The 21,260-nt window shown below is 49.7% G+C and overlaps 3 protein-coding genes and 1 non-coding gene across 5 annotated transcripts in view; 3 read left to right on the top strand and 1 right to left on the bottom strand.

Annotated features, from left to right (window-relative positions):
* The window catches only part of LOC109522959 (neuroepithelial cell-transforming gene 1 protein-like), a 10,913-nt gene extending 2,208 nt beyond the window's left edge, over positions 1-8,705 (top strand). The window contains exons 1-13 of one of the 2 annotated variants that reach the window (XM_019881781.1): positions 2,334-2,508; positions 2,649-2,830; positions 3,413-3,479; positions 3,784-3,843; positions 4,083-4,190; positions 4,851-5,021; positions 5,709-5,771; positions 5,843-5,939; positions 6,390-6,466; positions 6,561-6,818; positions 6,888-7,058; positions 7,365-7,551; positions 8,343-8,705. In XM_019881781.1, coding sequence (XP_019737340.1) covers positions 2,685-2,830; positions 3,413-3,479; positions 3,784-3,843; positions 4,083-4,190; positions 4,851-5,021; positions 5,709-5,771; positions 5,843-5,939; positions 6,390-6,466; positions 6,561-6,818; positions 6,888-7,058; positions 7,365-7,551; positions 8,343-8,614 — 1,677 coding nt within the window. In that variant the 5' untranslated portion in view covers positions 2,334-2,508; positions 2,649-2,684 and the 3' untranslated portion in view covers positions 8,615-8,705. Of the gene's footprint in view, positions 1-2,333; positions 2,509-2,648; positions 2,831-3,412; positions 3,480-3,783; positions 3,844-4,082; positions 4,191-4,850; positions 5,022-5,708; positions 5,772-5,842; positions 5,940-6,389; positions 6,467-6,560; positions 6,819-6,887; positions 7,059-7,364; positions 7,552-8,342 lie in introns of those variants that run through there. The other variant, XM_019881780.1, reaches the window with a different exon arrangement.
* Positions 8,706-10,156: 1,451 nt separating this feature from the next.
* trnay-gua (transfer RNA tyrosine (anticodon GUA)) lies at positions 10,157-10,244 on the top strand. Its single transcript is given in 2 exon segments — positions 10,157-10,193; positions 10,209-10,244. It is a non-coding gene; the product is annotated as a tRNA-Tyr (tRNA).
* Positions 10,245-10,803: 559 nt separating this feature from the next.
* asb13b (ankyrin repeat and SOCS box containing 13b) lies at positions 10,804-14,115 on the bottom strand. The gene is made up of 6 exons (XM_019881784.1): positions 13,857-14,115; positions 13,052-13,251; positions 12,320-12,470; positions 12,071-12,205; positions 11,555-11,746; positions 10,804-11,332 (listed from the first exon to the last, which is right to left on the bottom strand). Exons 1-6 carry the CDS (start codon positions 13,897-13,899, stop codon positions 11,181-11,183), a joined length of 873 nt encoding a protein of 290 aa, XP_019737343.1. The 5' UTR covers positions 13,900-14,115; the 3' UTR covers positions 10,804-11,180.
* A 1,038-nt stretch (positions 14,116-15,153) lies between these two features.
* Positions 15,154-21,260, top strand: part of tasor2 (transcription activation suppressor family member 2) — a 15,898-nt gene continuing 9,791 nt past the window's right edge. The window contains exons 1-10 of the mRNA XM_019881779.1: positions 15,154-15,265; positions 16,031-16,179; positions 16,260-16,355; positions 16,444-16,516; positions 18,958-19,049; positions 19,212-19,349; positions 19,424-19,527; positions 19,781-19,797; positions 19,940-20,590; positions 20,627-21,243. Of these exons, the coding sequence (XP_019737338.1) occupies positions 15,184-15,265; positions 16,031-16,179; positions 16,260-16,355; positions 16,444-16,516; positions 18,958-19,049; positions 19,212-19,349; positions 19,424-19,527; positions 19,781-19,797; positions 19,940-20,590; positions 20,627-21,243 (2,019 nt within the window). The 5' untranslated portion in view covers positions 15,154-15,183. The remainder of the gene's footprint in view (positions 15,266-16,030; positions 16,180-16,259; positions 16,356-16,443; positions 16,517-18,957; positions 19,050-19,211; positions 19,350-19,423; positions 19,528-19,780; positions 19,798-19,939; positions 20,591-20,626; positions 21,244-21,260) is intronic.

Genomic DNA, 21,260 nt, shown 5'->3' with positions numbered 1-21,260 from the left:
GGGCCGCAACACAAAAAAAAAAAAAAAAAAAAAAACCTCCAAATGTTGACATTTGACCTGGGCCGCAAGCGCAGCCCACAAAGGTGAAGGTGGGCAGAGTGAGAAAAAAAATGGGTGCCACCATTCCTGCAAAGAAATGTGTTCAGATCACGTTGAACTTTTCTCGATATGTGAGGTCGTCCGCCCTCCGCCCAAAAATCTGCCGGGACAGGTTGCGGCAACACCCCGCGACCCTGTTCAGGATCAGCGCTGTGGAAAGTGGATGCCTGCTTGCTTGTTGTCCAAACAAATTTGAGCAGCGGTGTCAAATTCGTCCATTCGAGGGCGAGCGACATTTTGGCATCCTCTGATTGGTGGGAAAAGGGCAACATCTGTCGCAGCAAAGCCAAGTTGGTCGAACAAGCCTCTCCGCACGCATGAATCCACGGAATGGGCAGGATCAGAGAATCACGTCTTTGATTTGATTGCTGTTTTTGTCATTTTATTAGATCGGTCTGGACTCGGAGTGAGCAAAGCGCCACACTTGTGTGCTTTCATTTTCCGCATTGATGCTTTCTATCATGGCGACGCCGCAGAGATTCTTCCAAGTGGTGGATGACGTCAGGTACAGTAAGTCCCCAAAGAAGGCCCAGCGACCACTTTTTGCTTTGTTTGTTTTTTACACGAACATCATAACGAGACTTGACGTTTGTGTGTGTTTGACTCGGATTCCGAACCGAAGGACTGCACTCGGAAACTGATTTCATTTGGTGACGTAGATGTTGGTACGGAGACTCTAGCACCATATGAAATCGGAGTTCTGGGTGGCGGACTCTCAACTCCTCACATGAACACGAAAAGTAGCTCACCTTTTAGTACGTATCCGACTGAAGTGGGCCCAGCTGCTGTCCTGCCGTCTTTCTTTCATCGTTCCCTCCACGGGTGCCCAACAGACGCCTTCAAGTCGCGCGGGACGTGTAGAAGACTCACAATCATTCTATTTGTGGACAGCTGTAGATGTTGGTACGGAGACTCTAGCACCATATGAAATCGGAGTTCTGGGTGGCGGACTCTCAACTCCTCACATGAACACGAAAAGTAGCTCACCTTTTAGTACGTATCCGACTGAAGTGGGCCCAGCTGCTGTCCTGCCGTCTTTCTTTCATCGTTCCCTCCACGGGTGCCCAACAGACGCCTTCAAGTCACGCGGGACGTGTAGAAGACTCACAATTGGTCTTATTTGTGGACAGCTAAGGTGACAAAACTGGAACGCTTGCTCTTCGGAAGAGTGCAGCGCTGATTCGGTGCCCCAACAGATCCAGCGGAAGATGCTATTTTAGAGGCACGTTCGATGAAATACAGAGGAGGGGATCAAATGGAAAAAGACTGAATGAATAAAGTTGTCTTGTAATCTTTATACTGCTTTTTTATTTGGGGGGGGGGGAGTATTTACGTATCTCTGCCTAACTTTCGGTTGCCTTTGGCCCTATTTTTATAATGTGTTTTTTTGGTGTGGCTAACGCGACAATTCCTTCTACTTAATCCATTTTTTTAATCCATGAGAACTAGAGAAATGTATTTAAAAAGCAACAGTATGTTTTACAACTGTGGAGAGCACAACCAGCTTGTTTTAATATTTATATTTTCTTCTTCTTGTTTTTTTTTTTTGTTTCTGTCTCAGGACAAACCTTTAAATGAGACATCCAACCAAACATATTTTTTACTTTAGTTGTATTGCTAGATCTCAAGACATGTTTGTTCATTCTCTGACCTGAGCGCTGTGTCTTTGCTCACACAAGATCAATACAGAATGCTAATGTTCCCCAAGTGGAAGGCCGTTGATGCAGAAAATCAGGATTGATTTTTTATTTATTCTTCTTGTTGCAAAGGCCCTCTTGGTGTGGGTGCTGAATTTTATTCCTACTTCAAATTAATGTCAACATGCCCAAAAAAAACACACATTTTCTTCTCAATCAGACCATTTTTTTACATACAGTACAAGTAATGAGTACGTTTTTTGTGACTCATTTACAATGTTTTGTGGTAGTGAATTTATAACTGCTTACTGAGAATATAATTCACACTTTTTACAAACCTTTTGTGGGCCAAATGATCAAAATGGGTAATGTACAAATGGAAACGTTTAATTTTACTTTCATACTATGTTCTCCTTTTTGCTTTACTTTGATGGAACTGAATCGGTACTTCTACTTTTACATGTCTTCTTTGTTGTTGCTTTTACAATTATTTAGATAGATAGATAGATAGATAGATAGATAGATAGATAGATAGATAGATAGATAGATAGATAGATAGATAGATAGATAGATAGATTCTACTTCTACTACTAATAATAATGATGGCGGTGGTAGTAGTAGTAATAATAAGAAGAAGAATAAAACAAATTCTGCTTAAGTGCAGTATTTATAGAGCAGTTACTCCCACTTCTATTGTTCGCCTGGCAGCAGAGCTGGTAAGCTGTTCTCTGATTGGTCCAAAGCGGCACTGCCGGGAGCTCTTCTCTGATTGGTTCGTTTTCAATACTCCGCCATATTCAAACTTCCGCCGTGCTGACTGTGTGCATTCATCCTCGCTCGTCTGTTGTCGTTGTGTTTTCTACACTCGAACATTGTTATCCGACCCGTTTCCCTCATTCCGTCCACGCCAAGGTTTGATTTTTAAACCCTAACGAGGCCTGCAGCGGAATGGAAGAGAGCGAAGAAGCGAAGGCAGCAGCGGCGTTGGGGGAAAAACAGAAGCTTCGTCGGACGTCATCGAGATCGTCCACCGCCAGTGTTAGCAGCTTCGCCGAGCCCTCGCCGAGAACGCTCCGCAGAAATAACTCCAAAAAGTACGCCAACGCGTTCAAACCCAACCGCCACGCACTTTACAGCGTTATCCCGATGCTCCAGATACTTTTAGCAGATTACAAAAACCAATTCCTTTGTGCCTGTTTGCGAGCGGATAAAAGATGCGTTCAAGTGCGTCCCGGAAACCAGAGTTTTACGATCACGTGCCTCGGCTTCGTCATCAAATCGATGTAAAGCTGATTTTCCCGTGGTCGTTCATCAAATGGCGGTAAATTCGCCAAGTTTGGGTTGTTGCATTGTATTAGTTCGCCGCTAGATGGCACTAAATTCCACAGGCTTGACCATTATTGCCCAGCTGACTATGAAAGAACACAAGCTGAGCTGTTCAAATCCCCCCCACTCCACTTGAGTGTTGAGTTCCCGAACAACAACATGTTGGCAGATATATGGCATTTAGTAGAATGAAAAAGCAGAACATGTTTTCTTTCCTGAAGCGCCCCCCGTGGCAGTCATGCATCGAGATCACATTGCAACTCACAAAAACAAGGCAATTCGGGCCGGGTGGCATGCATGCAACTCTATTTGTATGTGCTGTCATGTGATGTTTTTGTCGTGTTCATTAGACCTCTGCTGCAGAGAGGGAGCTCCTTCACCTTTCTCACTCCAGGGACACCTTGGGACTTCAGTCTAGTGAGTGCACCACGACCACCACGTTATCTGTTATGTGTCGCTTAAGCCAGATCAGGGTTGAAACAAAAATAACAATTCTGTCTGTTATTCATGCATGTATGTGATACCGCATAATCTAATCCGAACTTTCAATTGACCAAAATCTGAGGTAGGGACAAGTAAGCGGTTTAGCATGACAGGTTTTATTGGCCCCGTTATGTACGAATCCACATAGCTAAAGCTCGTGCGAGAACCCCTGGCTGAAGCAATACTTGTGTTCAACGTGTCATGTAAATGTGCGTGGAAATTGTCGTTGCCACCACAGAAGCGAAAACGCAAAGAAAAGGAAGACGACACGGTCAGCCTGTCCAGTTTCGACATCAAGGTGAGAGAGACCGCAGCCGACTTTTGTTGTCTTTGTGCATTTCGCACCCTCGAGGCGGCCGCAATTTGGAAACGTCTTCATGAGTCGCTGCCCCGGTTTTTCTCATCGGAACACTCACGCGTGCTCTCCCAGTACACATTTTCTGCCGCGTTAGCGGACGCGTGCACTCTTTGAACGGTCGTTGATGTCTTCGTTGTATGAACCGCAGTTGTGTTTCGTGCTTTTGTTGCGTGCGACAGGAGCCAACGCACAAGAAAGGACGACCGCTGGCCAGAGTGTCGTCTCTCGTCAATTTCATATCGCCTTCCAAGAATGCAGCAGTGCGACGTTTTGGTCAGACCATCCAGGTAAAGGAAGGACCCCCCCCCCCTCCCAAAAAAAAAAGAAAATAATCACTCTGGGCACACCCTACACCGCATCGTGACTGAGACATCCGATAATCGTACACACCCTACACCGCATCGCGGCTGAGACATCCGAAAATCGGCCCGCTTTGATCTGAACAGAAGGGAAGGTTGTTCTGCCCTTGCCACGTGCCCACTGCAGCTAGGTAGACAGACAGACGGACACACCCGTCGATGGTTCTTGAACTTTATTCACCGTCGAGGCCAGTCAAGAAGGTGTAAAACTGTAACAAAGGCATCAAAACGCTAAATAAAACACAACAAAACAATGCGCCCCACTTGTCTGCGACGTGACCAACAGTCGACGAAGCTAGCATGCGAACGTTGGCGATCCGATGCGCCGAAGCTGCAGTCCATCTTTGGTAGATTCCCCGTGCGACGCCAAACAGGAAGTGTCTCACGCAACGACATCCGCTTTGCTCTTCACAATCGCGTCAAGTCGGCTGGCAAAATAAAGCAGCTCGCTCACGATAGAAACGGAAAAGAAATGCTCGCCGGCTCTTCGGGAGCCGGCGTCGGAGGCAAATGCTCCGATTCGTGGCTTGCGCGCGCGTGCCCTTCCGGCTTCAAAAGACCTGACCGAATCCTTGTGTTCCCACCCAGTCCATGTCGCTGCGAGGGGACGGCAAGTCTCCGGGCACGTCGCTGCGCGGCGGCAAGGCGGCGGCGGCGGCTCCCACGCCCACCAAGCGCCGCAGCAGCATGCTGTGGTCCGAGACGCTGGACGTTCACCAGAAGAGCGCCTTCTCCTCCAAGGAGATCAAGAGGCAGGAGGTTGTGGCCCCCGCGCACACTTTGACATGAGCCCCCCCCCATGGTGCCCGAGTGACAGAGTTGGACCTTTAGCGCTGCCGTCGTTGAGGAGCGCTTATCCTCGGCCCATCCCAAACGCGTCTTGGCAAGTCGTCCGCAACCGGCGGTCGCACGCTGAACCGCTGCTTATCTGGGGGGGTACGTTTAAGAGCCCCCGCCGTGGGGGAAAATCAGCACGAAAGAGCGGGCGACCTTTATTTAAATAGCTTTACCCCAGCCACGCGCTTGAGAATCAATGAGTCCAGACTCTGAAATTGAATTCAATGCAAAAGTAAAACTCTGACTTTCACCGTCAATCACATACAGTAGTTTAAAAAAAAAACTGTAATGCTCAGACCAAGAAAGAAGAAACAAAAAATTGCACACGTGCACAAAAAAAAGTCAAATTCAAATCAGGTCACCTTGAACCCACTGCGGCGCGTGACCCCCGTCACAGCAAGTGCTCGGCGGTCTGCAATCGCGGCTCACCATCTGAGATGTCGCCATAATTCTCATTTTAAGTTTGTTTCAATTCACCGACAGCGCTGGCAAAGAACGGCAGGAGAAGCGCGACACGTCCGTACGACACTTAAGATGATGCGGCCGTGTGCCTCTTGGGGCCGGACGGGGCTCACCCCGGACGTAAACCGAGTGCTCCTCTTTCCGCAGGCTATTTATGAGCTCTTCAGGGGCGAGCAGGATCTCATCGAGGATCTTCAGCTGGCGCGAAAGGTTTGAAGAACCCCCCCTTCACTAAAATATCTCTGGTCTTGTTAATAACGTGACACTGCCGCTGGGCTCAGGCGTACCACGACCCCATGCTCAAGCTGTCCATCATGACGGAGGAGGAACTGGCGCACATCTTCGGGGATCTGGATGCCTACATCCCGCTGCATGAGGGTCAGTAAAAGGCCTGTTCCTCTTCAATGTGGTTCTCGCTGCAGAAGAACCCCCCCCCCCCAAAAAAAACAAAAAACTGATTTTGGAACGGAAAGAACGCACTTGTTTTTGCCACATTTTTTGCTTCCATTCAATAGACATGATGTCACTCCTTCTGGTGCGCTTGCTTTGGCCATTTGGGGACCGCATAACATAGCATCAGAGACAACTGACTTGCTAAGCTGCAGTCATTTTGGGCAAATGACAAAGAAAAGTGTGTGAAGATTCTTCTGTCTTATATTTGGTTCTCAAATTTTTGCTGGCGATTCAAAGGCGCCTCTTCCCCAAAGAAAACGGGCCGGTCGGCGGCTCGTGCCGTATCTTTGAAATCCAATTGTGCCTTTGTCAGGTCTTGACATCTTGATGGAGTTGCAAACGGCTTTCATTTGAGGGTTTTTTTTCCCCTTTCAGATCTCTTGACAAAGCTGACTGACGGAACGAGCCCCGACGGAACGGTGGCTCAGATAGGACAAATTGTCATCGACTGGGTGAGCGAGACGCAAAGCGAGCAGGCTGGCCGACCGGCCATTTGTTTGTGCGCAAGCAGCACGTGACGTGGGTGTCCGTCCCCCTGCGCCGCAGCTTCCGGGCCTGAACGCGTACAGAAACTACTGCAGCAACCAGCTGGCGGCCAAGGCGCTCCTGGACCAGAAAAAGCAGGACCGGCGGGTGCAGGACTTCCTGCAGCGCTGCCTGGAGTCGCCCTTCAGCCGCAAACTGGACCTGTGGAGCTTCCTGGACATCCCGCGCTCGCGCCTCGTCAAGTACCCGCTGCTGCTGCGCGAGATCATGAGGCACACGCCCGCCGAGCACCCGGACGTCGCCCACCTGGAGCGGGCGGTACGAGAGCGCCGGCGATCGGCAAACTCGGCACACGGCGTCACGTTGTCGCGCGGTCTGCCCGAGCAGGTGGCGATCATCCAAGAGATCCTGTCGGACATCAACGTGAGGAAAGGCGAGCGCGAGTGTCAGTACTACGCCGACAAGTTGGAGTATCTGGATGACAAGCAGCGCCACCCTTTGATTGACAGCTGCACCAGCCTCTTATGTCACGGCGAGCTCAGGAACAAGAGCGGCTCGGTGAAAACACACGCACGCACGCACGCACGCACGCGCACGGCCGGCATTTTCAATAAGGTGTCCAAATGATGGCGCCACGGACAGAGAAAACATTTTTACATTACACCAGCCAAAATTATTATTATTATTATTATTATTTTTAAAGACTTTCGTGTACACCATTTTTGGGACATTTGCAAACACCCGCTTTTTACATGGGGGGGTGGGGGAGGACAGATTAAAGGGCCGAGTCAGATCATGGCCGCTTGCGTGGCAAATAAACGGAAGTTTAACCAGACCCCATGCGGATGCTCGCTGTCCCGGCAGAGGCTGCACGTGTTCCTGTTCTCGGAACTGCTGGTCCTGACGCGGCCGGTGACGCGCAACGAGCGCAGCTGCTTCCAGGTGTACCGGCAGCCCATCCCGGTGCGCGACCTGGCGCTGGAAGACCTGCAGGACGGAGAAGTGCGCCTGGGGGGCTCCTTCAGGGGGGCCTTCGCCAACGCCGACAAAGGTGCCCTTTGCAACACTTTTTTTTTTTTTTTTTTTTTTTTTTTTTTTTTTTTAATAGTCTTGCTGAGAAATGGATGGAGCGGGGTGAGGTGGCGGCAGGAAAATTTCACATTTTGCATAACCGGAGACAAAAAAAGAGCAATGATGCACCGCCCGGCATGTGAGCAAGGACAGCGACCGATGCACTTTTGTCCAAAGACTGTCGAGGATTTTTCATTTCTCTTCCCCCAAAAAGTTTTTTTTGCCTGTCAGTTTTTGCCAGATCTAAAACAAATAAAATCATCTTTTTTATTGTTTTAGGTGGTGCGGGGGAGGTAGTCACATTTTTTCTTTTTTCTTCTCTTTTTTTTGGGGGGGGGCAAGGTTTGCACAAACTTGCGCTGGGTTTTTCTCTCAAACTTTGTAATTTCCTCTGTATTTTGTTATGTTTTGGTCAATTTTTGGGGGGGGGGGTCATGGTTTTGGCCAAGGGCTGTCAAGAACTTTTGACAGAATTGTCATGTTTTTTTTTTTTGTTTTTTTTTTTTTTGCTTTTGATCATATAGGTGCTGGTGCTTTTCGGTGTTTTATTTTTTTCCCCCCTTCATGAATTATTGTCTCTTTTTGGTCTTTTTGACTTTTGTCAAGTGAGGATTTTTTTTTAAAAAAATGTCTTTCTCAGTTTTACAGACTTAAACTCACAAGTCACGGCATCTCCGTATTGTTCTCTTTTTTTTTTTTTACTTTCTTCTTTGTTCCTCACGGCGTGTTTTCTCAAAGGCCATGTCCCCCCCGCCCTCTCTGCCCCTCCAGCAAAGAACGTTTTCCGCGTGAGCTCGTCAGACCCGTCCCACGGCCAATCGCACACTCTGCACGTCAACGACGTCTACCACAAGCAGCAGTGGCTCAACTGCCTGCGCGGCGCCATGGCGCCGCACGTCCCCCCTGGCGGCGCCGCCGCCACGCGGGCCAAGCGGCGCTCGTCCGCCGTCTACGACGGAGACGAAAACTGTCCGCCGGCGGGACCTCGCCTCAGGCCGCAAAGGTCGCGGACCTCCATCAACAGGAAAGAGACGGGAGTGTAGAGGTGAATGAATGAATGAATGGCTGAACCACTCCTTTCATGTTTTTAAACACGTGTTGCAGACTGAACATAAAACGAAATTACAACCAACCAACACCCCCCCCCAAAAAATGCTGTCGTTTCCGTCCTTGAAAGTGTCTTTGTGTCTTCAAATGACGTACTGTACTGTCATCTGGATTTGTGATTTGCAACATGTGTGATATGCCGCAAGGAATCAGTCAAGATCACTTCATGGGTCTGAAAATGATGTGGGGGGGGGGGGTCGTAGTTGTTCATCAAGCTATTGTATGCCAGTGGTGTAGTGACAGGCAGGATATTAGATGGCACAATCTACGTTACCTTATGCAGGCATTTTTTTCTGACATTTTGGTTTGATAGTGTGCCACAAGATCCCCCCCCCCAACCCCAAAATATAAAATTGAGATCACCAATAGTGTTCGCCCACTCCAGTTTTTAGTGGCAAAATGTATTTTTCCGATCTATAAAATGTGTGCCTCAAAAATCAACAGAATACTAGACTGGGATAAGTTTTCTTTAAGGTTTGCTCTTTGAGCCCCCCCCCCAAAATGTCAACAAAATAAGAAAAACCTATCCTGAAAAAAACGATTTTGTCTCAATCTATTTGGGAGTTGAACCTGTTGATCAGTTTTTATGACATTTTTATGTGATAGTGTGCTGTGAGCATTTTTTTTCCTGAAATTTGGGATAGCCCACTCTAGTTCTCACTCACTATATGTATAATATATATATAATATACACAGTACATATAAGACAAGATAAGAAAAACCTGTATTTGTCTGACAATGGAGAAATTCCCAATTTACAGCAGCAAAATTATGAAAGGGAGAAGTAGAGAAACAAAGTAAATAAATGATCACCTATAAATAAAGCATATTACAAATGGGTGGGTGGGGGACTCAAATTATGAAAGGGAGAAGTAGAAAAACAAAAAGTAGATAAATGATCACCTATAAATAAAGCATATTGCAAATGGGTGGGTGGGGGACTACTCTCCTTCTTGCAGCGCGGGGGGGTCAGTCAGCAAGACAATTCCTTCCAAGGTCCTCCTCTTGTCGCCTCGGCGGACCGGGTCAACCGCGGCGGATTTGGACTGGCTTCGGGGGACTTTTTAAACCAGGTGCGGTGGAGTCGCGCCGGAAGTGACGCCGCGCGGCCGTCGCAGGGCGCAGCCGGCAAAGTTGGACGCAACCGCAGACCGCGAATGGCAAAACGCGTCAATGGATCCTCTGGATCATCGCGTTCGTTCATTTCGTTCCTGTAAAAGACCTTCGTGTCACATAAGGCGTGCGTGAAGAGGTGGCGTTCTCTCTCCGCACCAAGTTATTTGGTGAAATGCTTTCAAGGTTTGCTGGAGGTCAAAACGTGAGAATAGCAAACGTGTTCTCGAAATCAGCCATCTTTGTTGTTGGGACAATCAGAGTGGGGTCCGACGTCCCACCGTACTCGATTCCAACATCCAATCTCGACTTTGCCCTGGCCCCTTTTTTTCCACATTAGAAAAGCACGAGGCACTTTCGTCAGCCCTTCGATAGCTCAGTTGGTAGAGCGGAGGACTGTAGAAGCGCTCAGCTGAAATCCTTAGGTCGCTGGTTCAAATCCGGCTCGAAGGAGGTTTTTATTGCTTTAAGTTTATTCAACACAAAGTACACACGTTTGTGGTCTGACTTTTTGTGTACATCTGTCCAGGTTTTGGTCTTCCAAATAGTGGAGTTTGTATCACTCGGTTCTGTCACATTTTTGTCACTTGGGTCGCTGGTTCAAATCCGGCTCGAAGGAGGTTTTTTTGCTTTAAGTTTATCAACACAAAGTACATACATTTGTGATCTGACTGACATTTTGTCAACATCTGTCCAGGTTTTGGTCTTCCAAATCGTGGAGTTTGTATCGCTCGGTTCTGTCACATTTTTGTCACTTGTTTTTTTCTTTCGTTATTCGTAATTTGTCTGAATTTACTGGTTCATTGCTTGGTGTTTGTCCTGCCACGACTTAACCGTACAAAATAATAAGTGAGCCAATCTTTGCTTTTTTTTTTCCAATGTCAACCCAAATATAAAGCTGCCACGACTTAACCGTACAAAATAATAAGTGAGCGAGTCTTTGCTTTTTTTTTCCCCCAATGTCAACCCATTGGGGGAAAAATGGGTTGACATTTTGTTGTGTGATCTCCACAACAATCGGGCAGCAAACTTTATTTAGCCGCAAATTACAAAGTTGAACCAAATGGACATATTTACAGTCTATATATTTGCGTGCGTACATACATACACACTAATCTCCTCCGTCGCATTTTCCCAGGTTCGTCGCCCCACAGATGTTTTATTTTTGTGGACAGTTTGACACCGTTTTGTTTGTCTTATGTTTGGTTCCATTCCACTGATGGCCACGAGATGGCGGCACACACACTGTACATTTAAAAGAAGAAGAGTGAAAACATGAAGCGGACTTTGCCAGTCAATCGAAAAGAAATGGAAGATGACTCATGTGTCGCGACTGATCACGCAGAGGCTTGTGTGGATGGAGCCGACGCGAGCCATCAAAAACGCGTGTCAGACGTCAAAGACGGGAGGCGGCGGCGCGTACGACAGAAACGCAACCATGCGACTGGGCAAATCCAGCTGGGAGAAAACGCGGAGGGCATTCGCGCCCAGGATCCTCCTCAGGGCCGCCCGCACCATCTGCTGGAGGCTCAGCGGCGTGTCTGCGGAACAAAACACAAATGGGTAGACACACACACAAACACACACACTCCAACAGAGGAAATGCTCATTGTTCGCATGAGCAATGAGCATCTGCAGTGCTACCTTGACTGGACAGTTTCTTCCGTGACCAAGCTCGTAACTCAACTTCCGAAGGCGTATCGCATTCGTTTTATATATGTGTAGATACATCTAAGACGTCCAAGCCGTTTCTTCATATGTACCTTCGTAGAAGCGAAAGCACAGATGCGCCGGCGAGCCCAGCGGCGCGTACTGGATGGCCTTCTTGTCAGCGTTGTCACGGGCGTGCAGGTCAGCGCCGAACTCCACCAGGAGCTCGATCAAGTCCACCTGTCGCGTCTTGGCGGCGCAGTGTAGCGCCGTCTCGTGGAGCGTGGCCGCGTTGACGTTCGCGCCTCCGAGTGATGGAAAGCAAAGAGAAGTCAGCCAGCCGTGTTGGGGAAACTTACACAACAAGATACGGGGCAAAAAAAAAAAAACTGACAACAGTTGGGAAAAATACATGGCAAAATATTGGGCAAACACAGACTATACCCAAACTAAAATAGACACCCCAAAAATAAATAAATGGAAAAAAAACCCAACAAAAATATGACAAATTGAGGAAATTTGAGGTGGCCAAAACTTACAAAAGTTTGACCCCCACAAAAAAAAAATATCTACAAAAATCTGGCCATAATTTAAAAAAAAAAAAAAAGACACTCCAATGGATGACTGACCGGCATTGAGGAGCAGTTTAGCGCAGTGGTAGTGTTTGCTGGCGCAGGCGACGTGCAGCGGTGTTCCGTAGTGGCAGTCGTGCGCCTCCGTGGAGGCGCCGTGCTGGATCAGAAGCGTCGCGCAATCCAAATTGCCTGTCGAACGGGGAAGGAATAAACAAATAACTTGGAAACGGAGGTTACAAAGTCTCCACCCCCCAAAAAATTGAATATAACTAGATATATTTTGATTGATTTAGCACAGCGTACCTCGCAGGCAGGCCTCGTGGAGCGGCGAGAAGGTGAAGAGCGGCGGGTTGACGGCGGCGCCGTACTCCAGCAGCAGCCGGACGCAGTCGGGGCTGCCGGCCGCGCAGGCGTCGCACAGCGGCGTGCTGCCGTCGATGTTGCGGGCGTCCACCTGCGGAGTCGGACGTCATTCGGCGCCGCAACAAGCCTGCCTCCTGGCGCTAACTTTGGTCAAGGCTTGCGATCGCTTGGGATTTTGACGTTCAAATTCGGTTTGTTTGGATTTGTTTTGGGATTTCCGATTCGCCGGCGGTCTGACAGCCTGACCATTGCGAATGACAAAAGAGTCGCGTGGCTTGACAAGGCCAATAAACGTGAGCGTTCCTATTCCACGGTGTTTTCTGGATGTCACACGACAGCTATTCTCGACCAAATGCTTTTTTTGTTGTTCATATTTGGGAGCGTGTGGAACAGATGAATGGTTTCTCCATGATTTGCCAAAGGAAATATTGCTTTGGTTTTCACACTTGGGTTCGCGGAGCGGATTCATCACCAAAACCGAGGTTCCAGCGTCTTCATTTTTTTGGCTCCCCCGCTGGGCTACGAACATTTTTGGTGGGCTGTCGACTCTAGCCGTCCGATCGCTCTCCTTGCATTTAAGGCGCGTGGCTTCGCAGAAGGCCGAGAACCATCCCGCTCACGGGAATCGGGCGCGCTGGAGGAGGGAGACGTCGAAAGCGGAGCCCTTCTGACCTGCGCTCCGGCAGCCAACAGCAGCGCGACGCAGCGCGCCTGTCCCCGGATGCAGGCCTCGTGCAAAGGCGCCATGGAGTCGGCGGCCGCGGCGTTGACGGCCGCCCCGTCGCCGATCAGCTGCCGCAGGCGCGCCGCCCGGCCTTGCGCCGCCGCCTGGTGCACCTCCGAGCGCTCCGTCCAGAATCCCAGACCGTGAGCTGCGAATGGCAACATGTCATCGGATCCCGAGGCGCGCACTTGTTCTATGCGCGCCCGCGTTGGGTTTTCCTCGGCAACGCTGCGAGAAGCGTTCATTTGACAAGATGTTTTGATTCGGTGCCAAACGACGTCACCCGCAGAAAAAAAGTCGACTTTCACCAGAACATGTTGTCACTTAAGACAAGTCAAGACTGTTGCGTTTACGTCACCTGATGAGGGTCGCGGGCGTGCCAGTAGACCCCAAACTGGTGGCCAGCCCAATTGAGAGTGTTCAATTCATTTATCCACCATGCCACCCACTTTTATTTTCGTCATGCTAGATTTGTATTTTGATAAACAATCAAATTTTCTGTGTGTGTGGGGGGGGGGCGGTTGACCACATATCACTGCACTCAACAAAGTTTTATAGTTTCGTTTTCAATTTTTGATCATTGACACGGTCCATTGTCGCGATCGGGCGGCAAACGAGTGTGTGGCGAGCGAACGTCACTCGAGCTTGGAAGTTTTGATTTGGCGTGTCGTATATTGCGGCGCGGACAGAAGCCGTCGTCGTCGAGTTCACATTTTGCTTTCCACTCGGCGAGAAGAGCGCTAAGCCGCTTACCGATGTCCCCGTACAAGGACGGCCTGTTCCGCGTTATCTCCATGTCGTCATCTTCACCGTCCGCCAGAAAACTTTTCGCGGGGGACGGATGTCATCGCGACCCCGAAAAACTCGTCGAGTGGCCGGACGACGATGCCGCCGCGCGTGTGCTCACTTTCCTCTCGACCGACAGTCCTTTCTGTCAATGAAATGCGAGCGAGCGAAAGCATGGAACTCTGGGAAATGTAGTCACCTTGCATACCACGTGACGTTCGGAGCCACGGTTTACGACAGTTACGAGCGGAAAACGTGCCGTCTTCTTTTGCCCAAATTTCCGGCACTTTGGGGTCATAGTTTGTTGTTGCTGTTCATCGTTTCTCAGATTTTGTTACATTGATGTCTATTTGTCGTGAAATTATAAATAGATGAAGAAATAAATACTACAATATCTGGGGGGATTTTTTTTGTCGGCTTTCTCTCAGCTTTTTGTCATGTTTGTTTTGTTTGTCCAACTCTCACTGGAAACGAATCCGCTTTACCGGTGGCAATGCTTCAGCATGATGGCATCCCTCCCCCCCCCCCCTTATGTTATCTGCTCCACAATGGGAACTTGACACAAAACACAAGGTAGAAGAAATGATGTTCAATGATCTTTATTCACTGTTTTGAAGAGAAATCATTCTTGTCCCGAATAATTCGTACAACTGCATTTGTATCTTTGCAAATCTAGAAAAGCTCGAAAGTAAACCAGTTCCACCTACTTTTCGACATCCTCCCTCCCTTGTTACTCTGACCATCGCCAAACTTTTTTTTTTTCTTTTTCAACGAGCGTTGCGGGACGTGTCAAATGTCATTTTCAGGATATGCCGCGGGCCACTGAAAAAAAGGGTGTTGGGCCAAAGATTGCTGACCCGGTCAGCCTCAACAGGCCAACATTGAAAAAGACACGGGAAAGAGTTTGTCGGGAAGGGTCGCGAGAAATGAAGGAATAGAAACGATGAAATCCAACATGATGAAACCACATAAGTGAGCATATAGTTGATAGCTTTTGCCCCCAACTCTCTCTCTCTCTTGCACTGTGTGTTCTATTAGTAATTTTACAGAGCGAATTTAAATGTAATGGACTCCTCCGCAACTGCTTTTTAATGTTGTACTTTGATTTGAGTTACGTTGCGCCTCTCCTATGAGGCTATGTCGGGTCCTCTTGACGTTTTTGTGGTTCACGGAGCTCCAAATATCGAAGTTGGATAAAAAAAAAAAAAGGGTTAGGTTCCACCGGTGCTTCAGGCAGGCAGTCACTAAGTTACATTTCTGTTACGCATCGAAATAGTCCACAAGTCGGCGGTTGATGAGTTCCGATCGTCTGTTAGGACGGTCTGAGAGTAGCGATGAGGAAAAGGCTGAGGAGGACTTGGCGTGGGACCGCTCGCGTGAGTTCTTGAGCAACAGCGCGATCGCTTCGGCTCGAGTTTGCCTTTGACAAGTTTCAAAATGGATGCGGCTGCTGGCGACGCGTTTGCTTTCGTTTCTCGCCCCCAGTCGTCGTCCTCGCGTCGCTCTCCGTCGGAACACTCTTTGTTTTCACACACGTCGGATTGACGAGCAAAAGTGGGATTCATAGTTTTTTTCTGGTGTTGTTGCGGGTTCTTTCTTTCTTTTTTTGGGGGATGTGCTACGTGGCCCGGATTCTCACTTCCTGCTTGGGAAATTGCCGAGCAACAATGTTTTTTTTGTGCGTGTGAGTGCGCGAGTTAGTTTGTTTTTGTCCCCCCTCCTCACAGGCGGGAGCGAAGTGAAAGTCGATTTGCGCGCTTGGGAGTAGATTTCATGTGGCTTGTTTTTTTTTTGTGGAGGGCCATGTTTCCAACAAGAAGGATTTGTCTTGGCGAAAGGACACGAGGACGACGCGAGGCGTGACAAGTTCCGAAATGGAAAGTGGAACCGATTCCGCTTCAAGTTGAGTACACTTTCAAGTTTCACTTTCGCCTCGGTGGTTTAAACGCGAATCCCCCTCGGCGTGCCGCTTCCCTCGCACGGTCGAGCCTCTTTGATCGGCTCCTCCCGTCGCGATTGCCGTCAAAGTGCGACTCGTGAGACCAAACGGCCGCGCGACTTTAACTTGTCGTGCATTTCGCACTTCTCCAGCCTCGCCTTTTCTTCGCTTCATGTTTTCTCTCCCCTCCCTTCGCACTCAGATGTTTTAATACCAGTGACGGAACATTCTGACGCTTTTAAACGGAAAATCTTGGCTCCACTGCGAAGCGCCTACTTGTACGAAGAGTCCAAGCTGTCTTTCCGATACAAATGGGCTTCGTTTGTTAAAAACCCGGCCTTGAACCAAAAGGTGACTGCTATTTGAGGGGTCTGCGGAATGTTTGCAATTCGAGAGGGGCTGCGTGAATTCACTTTTGGATCCCACCTCAGTACGCTGCCTTTCGAGCCAAGAGAAAACGGGCGGGATATTCGGAAGATGACCTGGAGGAGACTTATGGCTTTTTGCTCTTTGATGACGTCAACAAGGTACACACGCTGCCGCTCAATCTGCCACGACACACATTCCTTGTGCGCGTTACTCTTACTTTCATTTTGATTTCGTCTTTTTTCACAGGCCAATGCGCTCGGGCGAACTGGAGTTCTCACTGGGACCAGCTCCTGTTCCAGCTTGGGAGACCCCCTCAAGGGTAAGACAAACAAAACAAAGACGACTTAACACCGCACCTCGCAAGTAACGAACATGGCGGTCACTACAGTCAGGAGGTCTCGGGTTCAAATCCCGGCTCTGGCCCTCCTGCGTGACTGATCTGAAGGCAGAGGTGGCAACGGCTTGCGCGGGTCTCCTGAGAAGAGGCCCGGCATGCTTGCTTCAAGCTCCTTGTCACTCCAGGTTTACTGTAAAAATGACAAAACCAAAGAGAATTTAAAATGGGCTTGGAGGGTTCTGGAATAATTCAATCTCAATAGGCATCACGATAGGCACGTCATCGATATCGGTAGAAAATGCGTTTGATAGAAAGAAAAGAAAATCGGCAAAAAAAACATAAAAATTGGAAGTGAGGTGGCGCTACAATGAAAGTGTGCAAGTCTAATTTCAGGCTCCCCCTGTATACTCCAAAACCCCAAAACGATCACGTCAACATTTGCCCTCCAGCCAGCGTGTGACTGATGAAGCGTGATATTGCCGAGGGTCGCTCCCAAGTCACGTGGGATGAGCGGCCCGAGCGTAGCAGTCAAAGTCCAGCGTTGTGCGGCGGTTGTTGGGCAAAAGTGCCCCAATTCGCCGCCACAATCGACATTGCGAAAGTTCTGGCGGCAGAATTGCATAAAAACGTCGACGTTCCGACGAGTTTTCTTCAATATTTAACAGGCTTTGCCCAAAAAAAAAAAAAAAAAAAGAGAGAGCCACTTGCTGAAACACGAGTCCCTTTCATGACATTGCATGAGGAAAGAAAGTCGCCCAACCGGTTTGTGGGTGTTGCCGTTACATTTGCTTTACCTCGTGCGAGCGCACTCTGGCACTTCATATTTTCTTCCTCGGAGCTCCAAATATCGAAGTTGGAAAAAAAAAAAAAAAGAGAGAGCCACTTGCTGAAACACGAGTCCCTTTCATGACATTGCATGAGGAAAGAAAGTCGCCCAACCGGTTTGTGGGTGTTGCCGTTACATTTGCTTTACCTCGTGCGAGCGCACTCTGGCACTTCATATTTTCTTCCTCGGAGCTCCAAATATCGAAGTTGGAAAAAAAAAAAAAAAAAAAGAGAGAGCCACTTGCTGAAACACGAGTCCCTTTCATGACATTGCATGAGGAAAGAAAGTCGCCCAACCGGTTTGTGGGTGTTGCCGTTACATTTGCTTTACCTCGTGCGAGCGCACTCTGGCATTTCATATTTTCTTCCTCGTAGAAATCTTGCGTCGACCGAGCTCACGGATTGGCAACTTCAATGCCGGAAAGGGAGGGCCACACACACACTTCCTAAGCAGGTGGACCACCAAAATTCCATTTCAGATCTGGACAAAATGGGCGAAATATGTTCTCTTCGTATATTTCCTTTTTCATGAATCATGTTTCAATGCATGTCAAAAAGATCCACTATCCGCACCCAACAACAAAGGCTCACCCTACTGTCCCCCCCGGGCAGTGCGAGGCGCTGTCTCGCATAAGAATGAGCATTCAAAACCGCTGAACAAGAAACCAACAAACTGCAAGAACTCATTTTGTACATTTAAAAACACAAAAACAAAAGTCAAGTCATTTAGAAAATTTATTGATGTTTGGGGAATGTTAATCCTCCATATCATTCCAAATGCACCCCAAAAATATTTGGCCTACTCTTAAAAGTACTCTGGACCCCTGCAGATTCGCAGTTCGGTTATCCATGGATTTCCATCATCACAGATTTAGTTTTTCTTGAATGTTTTGTTCATATTTTGGATTTTCTTCCCCACATCACCCCCATTTTTGTGGAAAATGTCCATTGAATGTTTTGCAAACATGTTTCCCTGTTGTTGTCGTCCCAAGTGTTGAGATGGTACAACCCCAAAGTTGAAGTCCCATCGGGTTAACCGCCCAGGACGAGGGGCTAAAAGCAGCGATGGACAACTGAAGCTTCATGAAGCACTTGTGCTAGTGTTTCACTCCTGGAGGTGGCGCTCTTGGTTTAAAGATGCAGTGGAATTCTTCTACATTTCCATTGCACTAACTGTTCTATTTAAACCGAGAGCACCATCGAGAGATATCACAAGTGCTTCATGAAGCTTCGTTTTCCCCATCACTAAGTAAAAGTATGACCCTTGTAAATGGGCAAACACTTTGAAATACTCATCACTTGCTTGCTGTACATGTTTGGGTGAGGCTTCCGACGTGTTTTTTTTGTTTTGTTTTTTTTTGTAACACTGCGGATGCTACACATGGTACCCAGTTTTCGTAGGTCAATCTTACCGGGATAAACTACTCTCGGGGACTCTCCAGACTTTTCAGAGAAAAATTGACGACGGAAACCTGATGCGTTGGAGAGAAGAAAAAAAAAGAAACAAAAAACAGGGATTCGGAATCAGTGCGTTTGTAAGAGGTTTGTGTTGTGTTTTGGTGACTTGTTTGTCACTGTATTTCAATGGTGTCGTTCAGGTGTTTACATCTCGATGTTCTCTGACTGTTTGGGCCCGGAGCGCTGGCAGGACGGCCAATCGGGATTCATCGCCATAATCAGGCTGACGACGGTACCGGCAAATGGAAACGGGGCGGGCGGCGGCGGCGGCGGCGGGGCGTCAGTTGACACGCTCTCCTTTCCGCAGGGCAGGGTCAAGCGAGTTTCACCGGCAAATGGAAACGGGGCGGGCGGCGGCGGCGGGGCGTCAGTTGACACGCTCTCCTTTCCGCAGGGCAGGGTCAAGCGAGTTTCGGGGAACCACGCGGCGGCTCCGGGCGCCCCCACCGCGGGCTTTGACTGCCACGTGTCGCAGCACCTGGCCTCCGTAACCACCCGAACCAGCTTCTCTCTGGCGTTTGAGAGAACCCAAGTAAAGATGGCACTTTGAGACCGTCGACGCGCGTCGTCCCAACCTGAGCCCCCCCTGCCTTTGCCTTTCCGCAGTGTTACATCTACGAGCTGCTTGATGACGGACGTGACGAAACGGCAGCCTCGCCCAGCCTCACTTGCCCGTTTGCCGTCGTCGCTTTTTCTTACAAAAAGCAAAGGTGATTGAGCGGGGGCGATGCATCGGGTTCCTTTTGGCCGCTGTACAGCGGAACCTCCGCCTCGCCGTCTCCACGTGCGACCCGTTGAAATTCAAAACCAGCAGCGCAACAAATCGCACTTGAGTCAATCTTTGAGGGATTTGGCGTCCCGCGGCAGATTTCCCCAAACGGTCGGCACTCGCGACGCACGGGTTCCGCTGTACAGTCCGCTGGATGGAAGAAAGGTAGCTCAACATTTGTTCTCCTCTTCCAGAGCGTTGGCGATGAAGGGTAAGGCAACGCGGATCACGACGACCTGCCAGTGTCACGCGGGACTTTGCCTAAATGCCCTTTTCTTGGATTATCACAGAGCCCAAACCTCGCGGCTTCATCTCATGCGAAATTCTCCGAATTCTGCCGGTTCTCTGTTTAGCGGAAGGCGAGGTCAAGAAAGCGGACGCGGATCCAAACCGAGGACCGTGTGAAATTGTGGCGAACCGCACGCGGACTTGCAGCGTGATGCTAAATCCCGGACCGGCGCCGAGTCCGTCTCCACTACCTGCCATCCGTGACGCGGACGACTCGCTGTCATCTCCCGAGGCGCTCCGGGCCGCCGGTTCTCCGCAAACGGGATCAGAAGATCAGCCGATTGGTGGAAAGACTCCCCCGCGATGGCAGGACAGTACCGAAGAACTAAAAACCGAAGCGACGGCCGCGCCGCGCAATTTGCATGCGCTGAACAAAAGCCACGATGCCCGAGTGAAAAGCTTTGGGACTCCCGACGCTGCAGCGCGACTAATGGTGACCTTCGCCTCCGAGCAAAGTGTCACAGAGAAAAGTCCGGTCGGGCCTGCGAAGTCGGAGATGACGAGTCCCGGCGAAACGCGGGCCGGAGCCACGCTTGCGACAAACGATTTGCAAGTTCTGAACAAAAGCGACGACCCGCAGGTGAAAACCCTCCACACTCGGGACCTTCCGGCAGAGCCGATCGGGAGCCTCGCCTGCGAACGGAGTACGGTCTGTCCCCCGAAGTCAGAAACGGGTCCCGGTGAAGCGGATGCCGAGGCGACGCTCGCCGCAAATGGTTCACGCGTGCAGAACCGAACCGCCGAGCCGGTGGCGAAAACCCTGCGGGCCCCCGGCGTTCCGGCAGAGCTGATTGTGAGCTTCACCTCCGAGCAAAGTGTCACCGGGAAGCGGCCCATCAGTCCCGTCCCCACGAAGACGCCTCCGTCTGCCAAACGCAGGAGGGCTTCACATTGTCCGGCCGCTGCTTCTCTCACAAAAAAGCAACGGAGTTTGAAATTGTTGCGCAAACACTCAAACGGTGGGCAAGAGAAGGCAAAAGGAGCCTCGTTTGAGACTCCTGGGCGACAAAAATGCAGAAAAGCTCGGGAAGATGATCGGCTCAGTCGTCGGCCCGAGCGCAAAAAGGCAGCCTCAACTCGAGACCGGCAGAGGCTCAGAAAGTGGGCCGAGAAAGGGCGTCAAGTCAGAAGGCTCACCGCGGAAGCGCTCAAAGCAACGGAGGCGCAGCCGGGAAATGGGACGAGGCATCGGGCCGTCGGGACTGAGCGGCAAGCCCCCCCGAGAGAGAAATCCGAGCGCTGGAACTTGAAGCCGGTCAAAAGCGAATGCGGAAGAGTCTTGGTTCCTCACGGCTCCGGACGGTCCGCTCATCCGGCCGAGGAGACGATAAATGTCGACGGCTTCCCGAGCCCTCCGCCGGCTCCCGAGGCAGCCGGAGCGCCCGA

Source organism: Hippocampus comes, unplaced genomic scaffold (genome assembly GCF_001891065.2).
Source record: "Hippocampus comes isolate QL1 unplaced genomic scaffold, H_comes_QL1_v1.1 scaffold299, whole genome shotgun sequence".
NCBI classification, from domain to species: Eukaryota; Metazoa; Chordata; class Actinopteri; order Syngnathiformes; family Syngnathidae; genus Hippocampus; species Hippocampus comes.
This window is presented reverse-complemented; position numbering and strand designations above follow the sequence as displayed.

Bases quoted from the DNA above. Each gene is read 5' to 3' on its own strand.
- asb13b (XM_019881784.1), bottom strand. From the start codon at position 13,899: ATGGAGATAACGCGGAACAGGCCGTCCTTGTACGGGGACATCG. The intron at 13,252-13,856 runs GTAAGCGGCTTA...TGCCATTCGCAG, and splicing joins GTCCTTGTACGGGGACATCG to CTCACGGTCTGGGATTCTGG. The intron at 11,333-11,554 runs GTACATATGAAG...TTTGTTCCGCAG, and splicing joins GTGCTTTCGCTTCTACGAAG to ACACGCCGCTGAGCCTCCAG.